This window comes from Leucoraja erinacea, chromosome 25, assembly GCF_028641065.1.
Source record: "Leucoraja erinacea ecotype New England chromosome 25, Leri_hhj_1, whole genome shotgun sequence".
In the NCBI taxonomy this organism is placed as follows: domain Eukaryota; kingdom Metazoa; phylum Chordata; class Chondrichthyes; order Rajiformes; family Rajidae; genus Leucoraja; species Leucoraja erinaceus.
The window spans coordinates 25,888,818-25,905,317 of record NC_073401.1 but is presented as its reverse complement, the minus strand read 5'-3'; the positions used below and the strand labels follow the sequence as shown (position 1 = coordinate 25,905,317).

The 16,500-nt window shown below is 40.6% G+C and overlaps 1 protein-coding gene across 6 annotated transcripts in view; it reads right to left on the bottom strand.

The window, feature by feature from the left end:
• LOC129709146 (probable E3 ubiquitin-protein ligase HECTD4) overlaps positions 1–16,500 on the bottom strand; it is a 168,391-nt gene that overhangs the window by 109,540 nt on the left and 42,351 nt on the right. For 4 of the 6 annotated variants that reach the window (XM_055655285.1, XM_055655291.1, XM_055655288.1 and 1 more), the window contains exons 7-14: positions 10,784–10,954; positions 9,493–9,685; positions 7,562–7,723; positions 6,482–6,595; positions 5,996–6,136; positions 5,452–5,684; positions 3,158–3,303; positions 1,652–1,722 (exon numbers count right to left, since the gene is read on the bottom strand). In XM_055655285.1, coding sequence (XP_055511260.1) covers positions 1,652–1,722; positions 3,158–3,303; positions 5,452–5,684; positions 5,996–6,136; positions 6,482–6,595; positions 7,562–7,723; positions 9,493–9,685; positions 10,784–10,954 — 1,231 coding nt within the window. The remainder of the gene's footprint in view (positions 1–1,651; positions 1,723–3,157; positions 3,304–5,451; positions 5,685–5,995; positions 6,137–6,481; positions 6,596–7,561; positions 7,724–9,492; positions 9,686–10,783; positions 10,955–16,500) is intronic. The other 2 variants (XM_055655286.1, XM_055655289.1) reach the window with 1 other exon arrangement.

Below are 16,500 nucleotides of genomic sequence, written 5' to 3'. Positions count from 1 at the left end.
ATGTGCAAGTCTTCTTCATATCGAGTTTCAGGGGTGATTTATATAATTTTTTTTACATAATATGTGAAAATTTCATGTAGTTTGGTGACTTGGGTCACGAAATCCCATTTCTAGACACATTTTTGATGCTCGGCCCACAGCCTATATTCAGTTAATAGTGCTTAAACAGATTTATTATTTTATACTTGTTAATATTTTCAACTAGTTCTAAATATATGATCATCAGAATAATTTGGAAACAGTCAAAAGACTATTTCCAGCATTGTCTCATTGCATTTTTTACATACATCATCTGCAATATTTTTCTTTCTTTCAATTACCCTCATTCTCACCTCCTATTGATTCATTATAGGAAAATCTTTACTCAATTGAACTGTGTTGTAGAGCCCAAACCTTAGCCTAGGATCTGCAGGCAGATTCCTAAATGTAAATGTCCAACTGGTGGTGGCACGACTCAGTGTTGCAGCGGCCCCTTCAGCCTGTCTGTCTTTTTATTTTTTTATTTTTGTCTAGTTAAATGTAGTTGGTCGTGTTTTTTAATACTGTTTTTAACTGTGTATATGTGGGGGGGCGCGGGAAACTTTAAAAAATCTCTTCCCTGCACGGGAGACCCAACCATTTTCCTGACGGGTCTCCGTTATCGTTGGGGCCTAGCACCGTGGAGCGGCCATGGAGCGGCCTCCAGCCGGAACGACCTGGGGGCTCCAGTCGCGGAGCTGTGGACTACTCACCATCGTGGGGCTGGCTGGCCTCGCAGCGTGGGGAGTGGTGGTGGCTCACTGCTACGGCCCGACCCCGGAGCTCGGCTCCTGCTGCAGCCGCAGATCCGGTGGACTGTGACATCGGGAGCTCACGGTCCGGTTGTGTAGACCGCTTTTCGGAGCTCCGGCAACGCGACTTCTCCCGCCCGTGTCGCGAGGTTGGAACGACCCGGAGCGGGGCCGTACATCCCCCAGCGCGGCTTTAATGGCCGCGGGACATTCCAACACCGACCGGGGGCTCCAACTTTGTGACTTTTAGACCTGGAGCGGGGCCGTACATCGCCCAGCGCGGCCTAATATGGCCGTGGGACTTACCATCACCCGCCTGGGGCTTCAACATAGGGAGAAAAATAATGCAGGGGAGAGAAAAGACTTTGCCTTCCATCACAGTGAGGAGGAGATTCACTGCGATGGATGTTTGTGTAAATTGGATTGTTTGTGTGTCTTGTATGAATTGTCTCTGTTTGTATGGCTATGGAAACGGACTTTCGTTTGAGCCTCACTGAGGTTCAAATGACATGTAATAAATATTCAATTCAATTCAATATCCCAGCAAGTTCACTACTGTGTTCATATGGATATATTGATCCTGCTGGCACACTAAGAAATACCAACAATTCCACAGTATTTCCTGATAGATTCGGACCCCAAATCAATAAACCTTCACTGAAAAATCAATATCAACATCAGTTGAGAGAAAGAAAGACACCAAATGAATCAAGGTCATGGTGGCATTGCAATGAGGAGTTCAGTCTTTCTGGGATGTTCTTAGCAGCTTTGCCATACAGGAAAAAGAAAACGTACAAGTTTTAGGAAAAAAATTGAAACAGGCTAGAACCTTACTTTCAATTATAGCATCTGTGCAATTTACTCACCAAAAATTTACTCACCCTCAGCTAATACAAGTTTTAGTAGATTGTTCAGTTCATGCTCTCCAAGATACAGTGTGTGAAGCCCAGAGCTGTAGATAAAAAAGTTACATTTGCTGTTAAATTTTGCTCATTGTTCATGAGTTAGTTGCATTCAGGTCACATGCAGAGAATTGAGCACAAAAGTCTGACAATCCAGTGCAGTACTGAGAACAGCGTAGTCAAAGGCTCTGTCTTACAGAGACAGCACACAGAGCCAGGCAGATGGGCATAGATGCCTCCATAGCACTACTTCAATGAGGAGCAGCAGAGCTCACTGAAATTCTGGCCAATATTTATCCCACAACTAAAATAATTCATTTAATTAAAAATTTAAAAAAAGATGCTGCCTGACCCGTAAACGTACTCCAGCATGTTTGTCTATCTTTGGCATAAACATCTGCAACTCCTTTTTATTACATTATAAAACATCGTGTACCAGTTGTACTTCAAACTGACTGCAGCATCTTCTCTACTGCAACAGTGAGAATACTTCACAAACGCTTCAGACTATGAAACGGTTTGAGGCATAGTGTACTCTAAAACACTCTAAATACAGATCATCTCCCTTTTAGTCATGTGATGCAATAGTATTTTGATGAATTATTAAATCCACATTTTTTAAACATGATTGCGTCTATCTGCTATTTTGGATTTAAGCACAGAGATTTAAAGTGGACCCAATTCAAGATTATTAAAATAAACAGTTTGTTTCTGTTAATACTGTCAGTAAAGCATGAAGACATTTACGCGGTGCCAGCTAGTTTGCTGGAATTGTTTAAAAAAAAAAAGGATTAATTGTCCCAGAAATTAAAAGTCCCAAAATAATCTGTGAAGTTGGATTCTGGACAAAGGAATGGACAATCCTTAAAAGTTACCTATTGCACCACGAAAATTGGCACTTTCACATCCAAAGAGATTCATTCATTTGTGTAGATCATTTTGCTACAAAATGTCAGTTGATCTCATGCTGGGGAACACCAATGGGAATCATCTGCTTGTTGCATTTTCCAATTACTGAATAGCCTTTGGGAAAGCAACAGCAGCTTTCCCTTCTTAATACAGGAGATTCTGATGCCATTTTATTTCCATTCCTTCCTGCAGCCTCCGTCAATTTAGTCACCATTTTTACACACACCAATTTTATATGCAACACCCTGAACTTCCTGCCTGAACTCTGATCACACAAGATAATTTTCAATTGGGATTAGGAATGTTTCCTGGGGTGATTTTATGAAAGCCTCCCCCAGTCTGCCATTTATTCCATATGCAGAAATCATCTGTCCAGATTCTACACAACTCCATTACATGCAATTCAAATAACTTCAAAATAATTTTTGGATGACTTACAGCGGAATTCAAGATTTCAGTTGTTTTAACCTAACAAAGAGTTTTCTCAAATATCAGTTTATCCCATAAATCATATTTAACATCAAAATAAACTCATGACAATACAATGCCAGCTAATATCATAAAGTATTCACTTACCTAATAGCAAGACAAACTTCCCGCTGAATCTCTTTGCCAATTTCATCAACAGGAGTCTTTAAAAGTTGCCAGAGCAGTAGCTCAGATCGACGGACAATCTCACGATTTCTTTCTGTTTGCGGGTTGAAGAAAAATTTGAATATTACCTATGAACAAAAAACATGGAGCACCATTATAAATCATCTTTGCCTACTTGTTCCTCATCTGCTTTAGCTGTCCATTCAAATTACTTGAAAAATAGATGAAAGATAAGTTGGTATTGCAGCCTAAGCTACTGCATTCTTCTTCTTTGATTAATAACTGTGGAATGATATTCTAAAACTGTTGGAGGTCTGAAGAACAAGAACAAAAACTACCAGAAATACAAAAAAGAGATATTCAGAGCCAATGTAGTAAGAAAAAGTAACCTTATATCAAAATTATTAAGGTTATTGACTGTAAGCAATAGATGTTGTTCTCTTTATATATGCTCTTGACCTGCTGAGCATTACAAACATTTTCTGTTTTTATTTATTTGGACATCATTATGTGGCGCAGGGGCTTTGAGCATTTTTATGCCCCGAGGATCAATCAGGAGCAACTATAAATTAGGAGACGTGGCATATAGCAGAGCTTAAGCTGCTGGAGGAACTCAGTAGGTCAAACAGCATCTGTGGAGGAAAATGGTCAGTCGACATTTTGGGTTGAGACTCTTCATCTGAACTGAAAGAGTTGAAGGGAGATGGCTAATGTAAAGGTGTGTGAATGGGTTGGGGAAGTAACTGGAAAACAATAGGTGGATCCAGGTGAGGAGGGGTTGATTGGCACAGTAAGGTGAGATGGGAAGGTTAGAGATAGTGACAGAGAGGTGAATGTGGAGATAACATAGGGCTGCGGAACATGGATTCTGATAGGAATGAGAAGCATGGAACCAAATAAGGGAGGTAGGCTGGGTAGACAGGAACAATAGGTAGAAGGGATGGTGAACGTAGTAGGAAGACCTAATAGCAAGACAAACTTCCCGCTGAATCTCTTTGTCAATTTCATCAACAAGAGCCTTTAAAAGTTGCCAGAGCAGTAGCTCAGATCGACGGACAATCTCACGATTTCTTTGTAGGTGATCATAAGATAAGAGCATTGGGGCAGAATTAGGCCAGTCTGCTCTGCCATTCAATCATGGCTGATCTATTTTTCCCTCTCAACACCATTCTCCTGCCTTCGCCCCAATAACATTTGACATGGAGGGAAAAAGACAGTTGATGTTTCAGGTCAGGACGCTTCTTTAGTCTCACAAAGGATGTTTATGGTTGGGACACGAGTGCCTCTAGCAGTTTGATTTTTGCTCGGAGAGAGAGCCAATGGTGAATTGAAGTTTATGGGGACTGGACTTGGAATTAGAAGCTGTTAAAGTGGAGGAGAGCATGCGAGGTGTCCTGAATGTAGATTGGAAGTGACAGAAGGGGGGGGTGTTGAGTAAGTAATTTCATTTGTGCAAAGTTATGAGCAAAGGACGTTTGGATTGAAGTGAAGCTGAAAGTCAAAGGAATCGGCTTGTACTCACTAGAATTTAGAAGATTGAGGGGGGATCTTATAGAAACTTACAAAATTCTTAAAGGGGTTGGACAGGCTAGATGCAGGAAGATTATTCCCGATGTTGGAGAAGTCCAGAACAAGGGGTCACAGTTTAAGGAGAAGAGGGAAATCTTTTAGGACTGAGATGAGAAAATCATTTTTTACACGGAGTGGTGAATCTGTGGAATTCTCTGCCACAGAAGGTAGTTGAGGCCAGTTCATTGGCTAAATTTAAGAGGGAGTTAGATGTGGTCCTTGTGGCTAAGGGGATCAGGGGGTATGGAGAGAAGGCAGGTATGGGATATTGATTTGGATGATCAGCCATGATCATATTGTGTGGCGGTGCAGGCTCGAAGGGCCGAATGGCCTACTCCTGCACCTATTTTCTATGTTTCTATGTTTCAACCGAGTACAGCAGGCCTGGGAATTCTTCTAGCAATCAAATTATTTCTGCATTTGCAAGGTATTTTTGTATTGTAATGCATAAAAACAGCGGAGGCACAGTGGCGCAGCGCTAGAGTTGCTGCCTTACTGCGCCAGAGACTCGGGTTTGATCCCCACTAAGAGGGCTGTCTGTACGGAGTTTGTACGTTCTCCCCGTGACCGTGTGGGTTTTCTGCGAGATCTTTGGTTTCCTCCCACACTCCAAAGACATAGGTTAATTGGCTTGGTATAAATGTAAATGTATCTCTAAACTAAATTAAATAAGAAAGTCAAAATGCAAATGTATTGAGCTACTGTACCTGAAAAACAACAAGGACACATCGGATAATGCAAGTATCCATATTCGCCATGGCCTTCTCCATAATGTCACAAATACTGCTAAGATGTTGGGCTTCAATGGGATGCTGTTTTCCCAGGAAGTTCGAAATTGGTAAATTAGCACTGGCAGTCAATAAATTGAGCTGATGGATACACATGGCTCCCACATGATGCAGAAGTTGGTTAATAACATCACTGGTTGACATGAATCCATCTAAAGCACAAAGCATGGACAACAAGAATAAATGAAAAAGAAAAACCTCCACTTCAAAAGCTGATAATAAGTTACTACAGCACTTTGTAAGGAACTTTATCAACTGCCTTTTGATTGAAAATCAAGCAATTAACAAACTCAGTTGTTAAAAAGGATGGAAATTACTACTTGGCTCCAGAAAAGCTAATGCTTGGTGGAAGAAAATATCAATAAGAAAATCATGAATGCTGCTGAACAAAAATTAAGTCAGTAATCTAAGTTACGATGCAAGCCAACAGAAATAGTCCTATTCCCTCAAGTAGCAAACTAACCGTTTGGCTCGTGGATGATGTGACTAACACCCAGTCTTTGACACACATGATGGAAGGTCTGGTTACCAGGATTACACCACTGATCCATGTAGTCACTCGAACATGTCCAGATCATATTATTCATAGCATCGTAACAGGCCCCTAGAACATAAGATAGTTGTTAAAGGGCCAAGTGGATAAAGCAAAACAAAATCCATAAAGCAGTTTTTATTCTGTAGAGAGTCGCCTACAGTATATGATGGGCAAGAAAACAACGTGCAGGGCAGGCTCCAGACTTGTCACCAGAAACCAGACCACTAGTTACCAGAAATGTTTGTTTACGTACAAGTGACACTACACCAAAATCTTCCTTACAATGCAGATGGGCAAAGAAGAAGATCATGTTTCCCACTATTCTACACAGTAACAGTTTGTTTATAACCACCATTTAAAATGAAAAGATTTATAACTGATTAAATCTGAGCACAGGAAAAATATTGTCCTTACCTAGTCCTGGAACTAGTGCTCCACGCCCAAGGGAACTACCAGCAGCATCGATCAGGTCTGCCCGGCTGCTAAATTGCCCATCTGAGATGTTGAATACCACACTGGAAGAAAGAACTGAACAGAAAGAAAATGATTTGTTTTAATAGTGATTTACAAAACTAATCAAAATGATTTACTACTCATTGCTTCAGATCTTATTAAGACAGAGAAGGCCATTCATATCAGTGCCATAATCCCTTTCACACAAGCCCCACAAACTCCATCTGCCATTTTAAGTCAATTTCATCAGCACATCAATATCTCTCTGGAGGCTACAAGTAACTTCCACACTATCACTAAATCCACCAATCTTTGTGTCATCTGCAATTCGCTAATCAAGCCTCCCACATTCAAACCCACTACATCTGCGTATGTTACAAATAGAGGTCCCAGTAGCAATTCCAGTGGGAAACCACCAGTAGCAGGGGTAACCAATCACAAAAACAACTTTCCACCTTCATACTCTGTCTTCTTTTACCAAGCCAGTCTTGGATCCAGTTTGCCAACTTGCCCTGGATCCCTTATACTCCCACATTTTGAACCAGTCTCCGAGGTAAGACGTAGAAAAACTTGCTAAAATCCATGTAAATCACATCTGCTGCCCTGGCCACATCAAAAACATTTTGTTACCTCTTCAAAGAATTCAATCAAAATAGTCACACGGGGTTTGAACCATGGCAAAGCTATGTAGGCCCTTTCTGATATGCTTCTGCATTTTGAAGTGATCTTTAATTGTCTCCTTCAGAATTTCCTCCAAGCCCTTCCCGAAACTGATGTTAGACTCACAGGTCTAGAGTTAGCAGTTTTTGTCCTGCTGCCTTTCTTGAAAAAGGGAAGTCCTCCAGTCATATGGCACCTTCACATGTGTCCAACAAAGAATTATGGCAAGTGATTGGAATGTGAAGTCTTACATAAGCAAAGTATTTTGGTACTACTTGTTTTTGAAAATCTTGGTACCATGGCAACACTGATTTGCATTTTGTAGCTTGCAAAATGATCTTGATTTCAGGTAGGTAATTTTTTAAATTACCAATGACTAACCTTTTAAAGAGGACAATCCACTTGTACCACCAAATAACGAGCGCGTTGCAGAACTTCCAGATCCTCCGGGTGGTGCAGTAAGCATAACCAGGTATGTCCCACAGGTATACATAGGGCTCTTCCTTAAGGTTTTCAAAGGCAAGCCACAGCTTGTATTTGCTGCTAAATGTACAGGAAAGAAAAACCTTTATTTGTTTGCCTACTCTTGATGCAAAGCATGCTTAGTAACAATGAGTGAATTCTGTTTCCATAAACTCATAAGTGGATAGCATTAAGAGAAAATAAATGACATTGTGATTCATATGTGTATACTCAAGGTTAAACTAGCAAAATTAAAATAAACATGGGCTGAGTGCCTAAATTATAGACATCTAGGCAGAAATAAAATCACTAAATCTTGGTGTATTTGCCAAAAGGCACCCATTTACTCCACAATGCACTAAAAGTTAAGATAAAATTAAGGACAAAGAACCAATGTAAATCTAGTTATCCAAATCAGGAGCCCACATCCAATATAAATCAACATATTCACAAGACATTGATCCACGACCATTCAAAATGGAGAAGGAACATTTGTAGTGGAACTGAGAATCTCAAGGCTGTGTATAGGAAGCACTCAGATTTCTTGCATAATTGGTGGAGGAGCTCATAACCTCACAATCTACCCATCTGCTTCACCATTAGCTTATTTTGCCACATCTGTAGAAAACTCAATGGTTCCCACATTGCCTCACCAATCACCTCAAAACCACAGAACTGGAGTGAATGTTATGCTTGATTACGAGGGTTTGCCACAGCCAGGAGAAGTTGAAGTGCATGAAAAATTAAATACAGTGAAAATTAATCCAACGGCAGTATTGGAAAGGCTGATGATGTTTCAAGTTAATAGACCACCTAGGTCAGATGGGATACACTTTACATTTCTGAGAAGGGAGATTAATGTGAAGATTGCTGAAGGACCGGCCATAATCTTACAATCCTTTCTTCATAGGTGCTGGTAAAATGGCAAATAGGATACACTTGCTCAAAAAAAGCATACAAGTGCATGGCTGAGAGGTCTATTTGTTTATCCTTGAATTCTAGTTATGCATCATTGTAGCAATTATACAACTTCCCTATCCACAGATCGGAATACAGCTAGAAAAGACGAACACTTAAGTACATTTTACAAACATAGAAGGAAATTACATATTATATTAATTTAAACATATTAATTTATTTTTAAAGCTGTCCTATTATTTCATTGATAGAATCACCAAAGTAGCAGCAGTAGTAGCACCTCGTGATAAATGATACTGAGAGGCTCGAGGGAGATTGTTTGTGAACTGGTAGGTGGCAGATCTAAGAACAAGACACCGTGCTTTACCCACGACACCCTTACCAAACTTTAAAACTTCTTACACTGGAGAATTGTCTTTATGAATACAGAAAATGTGCAACCGCTAACTTTTGTTTCTAATACTTCTCAACGTATAAATTTAATGGGCAGCATTGAATTTAATGCTGTACATAAACAGTATTTTGTCTTGCCACAAACACTTTAGACCAAACAACATCTCCAAGGGTTTAATAATAACTTGCTTTTCTTATTTCCCATTATTATTACAATATTTTTCCTCTCCCCCTTTATTTCAATCTACATTCCTTCCTCTAGCTTCACAATTCACAACTCTTCAATTCTTTTGTCTCACACCTGCCTTTTAATCTCTGGCCTTTGTTCAACCATCTACCTATCAAACTGCACCTCCACCATCCCCCACCTATTACTTGCCAGGCTTTGTTCTGCCTCCCCTATTTTTCAGCTTTATTCCCCCTTCCCCTCCCACCACAATCAGCCTGAAAAGGGGTCCCGACCCAATATGTCACCTATCCATGTTCTCCAGAGATGCTGCCTGGCATTGTGACATTTTATTTTAAGTCTTTATTCCTACCAGAATGGTCTTCCTTCAGTGTGTTGGTGATTGTGGACCCAGTTAGAGCGGCCAATGTTGCTGAGGGGGAAGCACGATATCGGGAAAGTCGACTGAGCAGCATTTCATTGATGCTTTTTGCAGATTCACCTTCTTTTCTTGTCAAAATACTTCGTTCGTGGAGTGGCCGTGCTGCGTAGATCTCATTGTGCACCTGGAACATAACAGTAAAAACAGTTACAACTGTAAAGATTGGCAAGGGGCCAGGAACCAATGCACGGGTGAGGAAGGCGAGAGACTGGAAATTGGTATGGAAGGTGATGAATGAAAGTTCATTGTAGAGGATAGGCAGAACCACAGCAGGGAGCGAGGAACGACTGTTGGTGTGCATTGCGCTTATTTTATGTGAGAGGAGGCACCCCTAATCATTGACAAAAAAGTTAATACACACCAAAAATAACAATCAACAGTGAAGCAGATAAACATCAAAAACACCAGGGCATGGATCAGGTACGTGCAGGGAGACTGGTTTTAACACTGGATTTGTAGTCGGGGCATATGGAGCAACCTGGCCAGAGTGCCGGAGAGCAACATAGAAGGCTCATCCCCTCTGAGCCGGACTAGACCTTAATGCTCCAGGGCTGACAAATGCTACAGACAAGATAGAGCTCAGAGAGGGGGCGGGGCGAGCCCATTCAGAGATTTAAAAACAAATGCTACAGACAAGATAGAGGTGGGGCTAGAAGAGAAGGGTGTGTGGCTTTACCGATTAAGGAGATAGGCAGCATCCATAGGGAGGGAATCAGAATCAACATTTTAAGACAGTGATTCTTCATCAGGACTGTTTTGATGGACATGAAATATTGACTCTTTTCATCAATAGTCATTTCTTAGTTCTGAGCCAGGAAAAAAAGTTGATTATTTGCCTTGGGACAACTATACAGGGACTAACTACTCTTTTATTCCTGACCCGTGTGGCCATGGCCATTAATCACGTGCAATTATTGACAGATCTGCCCACAATTTGTGCAAAGATAGGTTTCATTGTGGCCTAACATGAACAAGGCAGCATGTTTTTTAAAAATGTTAAAGAATTGGGAGACAATTCAGAGGAGGTGTACTGCAATGATAACTAAAATGGGCAGATTGCCTTTTGAAACAAGGTTGGCAGGCTGATTCTATCGTATGACTCAACAATTCAAAGGGATTAACAAAATGTACATTCAGGAAATGGAAGATCACGATGCCTTAAAAACAAATGGAATGAAGCATCTCTAAATCAATTTTAAACTAAAAGCATCCAGAAACTTACTGTCAGTTCAAAGACATCCATGAAAACAGAATGACCCTTGGGAGTTTTCTCATTTAAGCCTGCAGGAGACCAGATCCAATAGATGTACGTTCCATCAGAGCAGAGGTGAACCGTGGTCATGTTGCTGCCAACTGGGAAATGATTCGATGGCATGGACACTACTTGGGACACCTGAACATGGAGGAACAAACAAAATGTTAAAATACAGCGCTCCCTAATCAGCCTAATTACAATTCAGGGGGTCTGAGATGTACATTTTGGAAACACTTGTCCAAATGCCAACACTAAAGAATTAAAGCTAAAATTCTGAGCTCAGTACTAAATTACCTGGTTAGCTGGTCAATAGAGAATGCGCAATAGCAGTACATGCGTGCACGCTGACTGTGATCAGCCTTTACCTGTTATTTTCTCAAATTGTCAGAGGGTTCACGTTAATCTACACGTGGAGTACAATCCTCAACACTGAAAAACATCTATAGAGCATTCACTCGCATTACTCAAAATGCAATTATTGCATTATTGCATTTTGAGTAATGCGAGTGAATGCTCTATAGATGTTGTCAAAGCTGCTGTTTATATACCTCAAAGAGTATTTCTCCTGTTTTTACAATTGAAAAATGAAGGCAAGGGAACTTGGGACAGATAATGGAAATGTCTTGAGGACAGTCCGCAATTACAATCAAGGAGGTGCTGGACAACTTAAAGCATATGAAGGTACATAAATCTCCCGGGCCTAATCAGATCTATCCGGGGACGCATTGGGAAACGAAAGATGAAATTGCAGGAGCCCTGGCTGAGAGCAATGAATCATCATTAGACATGGGTGCGGTGCCAGATGACTGGAGGGTGATTAATGTTGTGCCTCTATTTAAGTAGAGCTGCAAAAAATGTCTGGGAACTATAGACCAGTGAGCCTAAAATCTGTGGTATGCAATGTACTGGAAAGGATTCTGTGATGGGTATGCTTTTGGATAGACAAAGATGATATTAGGGATAGAGTGCGTTGTTTTGTACATTTTGGAGATGGTGTCTTACGAATTTAATTGAGTTTTTTAACTAAGTAACCAAACGTTTGTTGAGGGTAAAGCCGTAGATATTGTTTATATGGACTCCACTATATGGACTCCAGCAAAACTTTCAATAAGATTCAACATTGCTGGCTGCTCTGGAAGGTTAGATTGCATGGGATCTGGGGAGAACTAGCTAACTGGATACAGAATTGGCTACATGGAAGGAAGCAAAGGGTGGAATGACGTTTTTCAGACTGGAGGCATGTAGCTAGTGATGTCCCTCAGGGATCAGTGCTGGGTCCATTGGTGTTTGTGGTTTATATTAACGATTTGGAAGAGAATATACAAGGCATGATTAGTAACTTTGCAGATGACTCTCAAATGGGTAGTATCGTAGAGAATGAAGGTGGTTATCAAAAATTACAGCAGGATCTTAGTCAGCTGGGCAAGCAGGCTGAGAAATGGCTAATGGAGTTAATGCAAATAAGAGTGCGCTTTGCATTTTGTGGGAAGTCAAACCAGAGCAGGACCTTGACAGGGCCTGGGGAGTGTTGTAGAGTTGAGGGATCTGGGAATACAGTGAAATAGTTTCCTGAAAGTGAAATTGCAGATAGATAGGGTGGTAAAGAAGGCTTTTAATACATTGATCTTCACCAGTCCGAGTACTGAGCATAGAAATCGGGACGTTATGTTACAATTGCATAAGTAGTTGGCGAAGCTGCACTGGAATGTTGCGTTCAGTTTTGGTGACTTTGCTATGGGAAGGATGTCATTAATCTGGAAAGAATGCAGAGAAGATTTACAAAATGTTGTCAAAACCCGAGAGCCTGAGCGATAGGGAGAGGTTGGGCAAGCTAGGACTCTGTTAATTGGAGCACAGGAAGCTGAGGGGTGACCTTATAGTAGTGTACAAAATCACAATGGGAATAGGTAGGGTGAATGCACCAAGTCTTTTACCCAGGGTAGGAGAATCAAAATCCAGAGGACATAGGTTTAAGATGAGAGGGGCAAGGTTTAATAGAAACCTGAGGGGCAACTTTTTCTCACAGAGAGTGGTATATATGGATCATGCTGCCAGAGAAAGTAGTTGAGGCAGATACTATAACAGCATTTAAAAATAAATGGATGGAAAAGGATTTTGAGAAATATGTGCTAAATGCAGGCAAATGGGACTAGCTTGATGGGGCATCTTGGTAGTCATGGGTGAGTTGGAGTCAAGGGCCTGTTTCCATGCCGTATGACTCCAGGACCTCCAAATGAAACAGACATGCTTACTCAGAACTGCAGACACCAAAGATCAAATTTAATAGTTTGTTTCTTGAGCCAATTGTCTACATGTATTACACATTAACACTACTAATATGGCATCATAAATCTAATACTAAGATTCAAACAGTAAATTTAATTCCCAAAGATTACAAATTAGTTTCCATTTTACACAAATTCCCTGATGGCAACATTTTTGCTTCCTACAGCAACGTGTTAAACCTGCATTCAGATTTAAAAGATAATTCTAAACCACATAAACCTGGGGCTTTTCAGTGTTAAAGATTGATTAAAAGTGTCTTTTAACAATATAACCATTTCCTAAACAGAGAATGGCTTCAGGAGGGACAGACAAGATTTTCAATACTCATAGTTCACAATTTGTTACACAGTCTGTTAATTTTTTCTCCACGATAAGTGATTCTTCACCTTTATGTGCAAATGACTGATCATATTTGCTATTAAGCATCTGGTAGAGTGCATGTATACAATCTACTCCTGGATTTAAAAAAAAAATAGTCCTGGAGTAACAGCAGATGAGACAGCATCTTGGGAGGGCATGGATAGGTAATGTTTTGGGCAGGGACATTTCTTCAGAATATGGGTCTGAAGAAGGGTCCCGACCTGAATCATCACCTTTGCATGGCGTCCGATTAATGCTGCTGAGTTACTCCCGCAGCGTGTTTGTGTTTTGTAAATCAAATGCTATAATTTATCACAGAGTTCAATGTCCACCTCTTCAGTAGGTTCATATCTCAATAGACGACAACTTTGATTTTAGGGATACGATTCTATCATTCATCACATTATGGCCAGCAATATTCTTTCCAAGGGTCCAAGGATAAATAAACTAATCTGAACTCACTTATCCGAGATTTTACTCTATTTCTGCAATTTACAAATATTCTTTCCAAGGGTCACTGCAATTTTATTTTGTTCACTATTCGCACATATACAATCATGATTTAAAATATCCCATCCCTCTCCATCTGATCACATGCTTCATATTCATATTCACTTACTCTATTTCTTCCATTTTTGCTTTATATTCAACATTCCCTAATGGATGCTGATGTTCCGTGTCCTTACGATAAATACTTTTGTAAAGCATGAAATTACTGGAGTAGTCAGTGATTAAAATCCCATGTGTAGGAAGGAACTGCAGATGCTGGTTTACACCAAAGATAAACACAAAATGCTGGAGTAACTCGCGGGTCAAATAGCATCTTTGGAGAAAAGGAAAAGGTGGCGTTTCAGGTCGAGACCCTCCTTCAGACTGGGAGTCAGGGGAGAGCAAAACCAGAAGTATGAGAAGGTACAGAACAAAATCAGAGCCAAGAATGGTAGAGCCCAGAATGGTCCATTGTTGGCTGTGGAAGAGATGATAATGAAGTGATCATTAATCAATTTTCCTCCAGGTTACTATTAATCAATCCGGACACAAATTTTCTAGAACATTCCCACTAAGATTCAATTAATTAGCCTGTAGTTGGCTAATTAAAATCCCATGTAGCTATGATCCAACAAATTATGCATAATTTCCAAATTCAAACAGCACAAAACCTGAAAGCTAAAAGAACTGTGAGGAAAACAGTAAGCATTTAAGAATATATATTCAGCCTGGTGGCATGAACAAACACATAGCAGATGAAATTTAGCATCGAAAAATTAGAAATATTATATTACGGTTGGAAAAAATAAGTGGCGGCAAGATAAACAAGAGGGCATAATCGTAAAAGAGATAAAGGAACAGGGGTGTATGAGCATGGTAGGTTGAAAACAAAAGACAATCGACAAAGTGGGATTTTGGGGGACACACAAGCAGGAATTCAGGGGCAGTGACCTTAATCTTCTAGTGCTCTTTGGATACGGGTTTGGTACCAGAGTCTGGAAAGCAGCAAATGTAACTCCTTTGGGATAAAGGGATTGAGGATAAACTAAGCAACTGCAGGCTAATTAATTTAACCTCAGTGGGAATGTTTTAGACACTTTGATTCCAGACAGGATTAATAGTGACCAGGAGGAAAATTGATTAAATAAGGCAAACCAGCATGGACTTGTGAAATACATGTCACGTTCAACCAATTTCAAAGATTATGTTGATGAGCCAACACGATGACTGGGGGGGCGCCGCACGATGGCTGCCTCGCCAACGGTCTGGCTTCGTCTTTTTCATTCTTTGTGTTTTTAGTTTCTTGTAAAATGTATGTTCTAGTTTATCTTTAGTTTTGCATTGGGGGGGGGGGGAGGAAACCTTTCTTATCTCCTTCATTGACGGAGATGCAACTTTTTCCGTGTCGTATCTCCATCTACACTGCGGCCTAACATCGTGGAGTTGGCGGCCTCTTGTTTGGGACTTCTAGAGCTCCAAAATCAGGTAGTCTGCGAACTTTAACATCTTGGAGCGGGCGATCCCTTTGCCAGGGTTTGGCTTTGGTGCTCTGTTGATTAGTGTCACTCATACTGTAGCTCTGTCCACAGGCTTATTAGAGAGCTCTCTCTCTCTGGTAGACTAGTTATGCATGCTGAGATTAAAGCTGAGTTACCTCTGCAGAGTTGCTAATAAAAGACTATGGATTCTAATCACTTTGTGCGAGCTTGATCTTTATTCAACATGGTGTCAGAAACTTCAAACTCACTTCGAATATCTTACTCTTAGTTCACATACAAAAGTACAAAAGATAAAATCAGTGCTTAAAACTCAGTTTATGTTAGATGGAACTATAATCATCACATTGATTAACGTGTCGGAAGGAACTGCGGATAATGGTTTACATCGTAGACACAAAATGCTAGAGTAACTCAGTCGGTCAGGCAGCATCTCTGGAGAAACGGAATAAAGTGACATTTCAGGTCCGAGAAAAGGTCTCGACCTGAAACGTCACCTATTCCTTTTCTCTAAAGATGCTGCCAGATCCGCTGAGTTACTTCAGCATTTTGTGTCTACATAGATTAATGCCTTTAGTCAATTGAGGGAGAAGCAGATAGTGAAGACCTCATGCGAAGCTCATGGCCTGACAGTCTGCAATGATCCCTTGTCCTCCTAAAAACCTAGATACCTACAGCTGGCACCTTAAGGCACTGGAAAAGTACTACCTTTGCCAAATCCTTCAAATTCACTGGAAGGACAATCAAATCAACTTCAGTGTTCATTCCCCATGTTGACAACCCCACATTGACATCCTACTTACACACAATTGGCAAACTTGGGAAGGCTACCTTGGTTGCATGCCTTACATCGGAATCCCCAAAACATTTTATTCTCAGCTCAGTCATGGGGAAAGATCACCAAGCAAACAGGGGAATGGATTCAAGGTTGTGATCAAAGCCTCGTTGCAGAAATGCAACTTTACTGACACTTGGGAATTCCTGGTCCATATTTCCAAATGAAGAAAGGGTATTTGGAATGACACTTGAGTGCCTCTAGCTACGTTGGGAGCC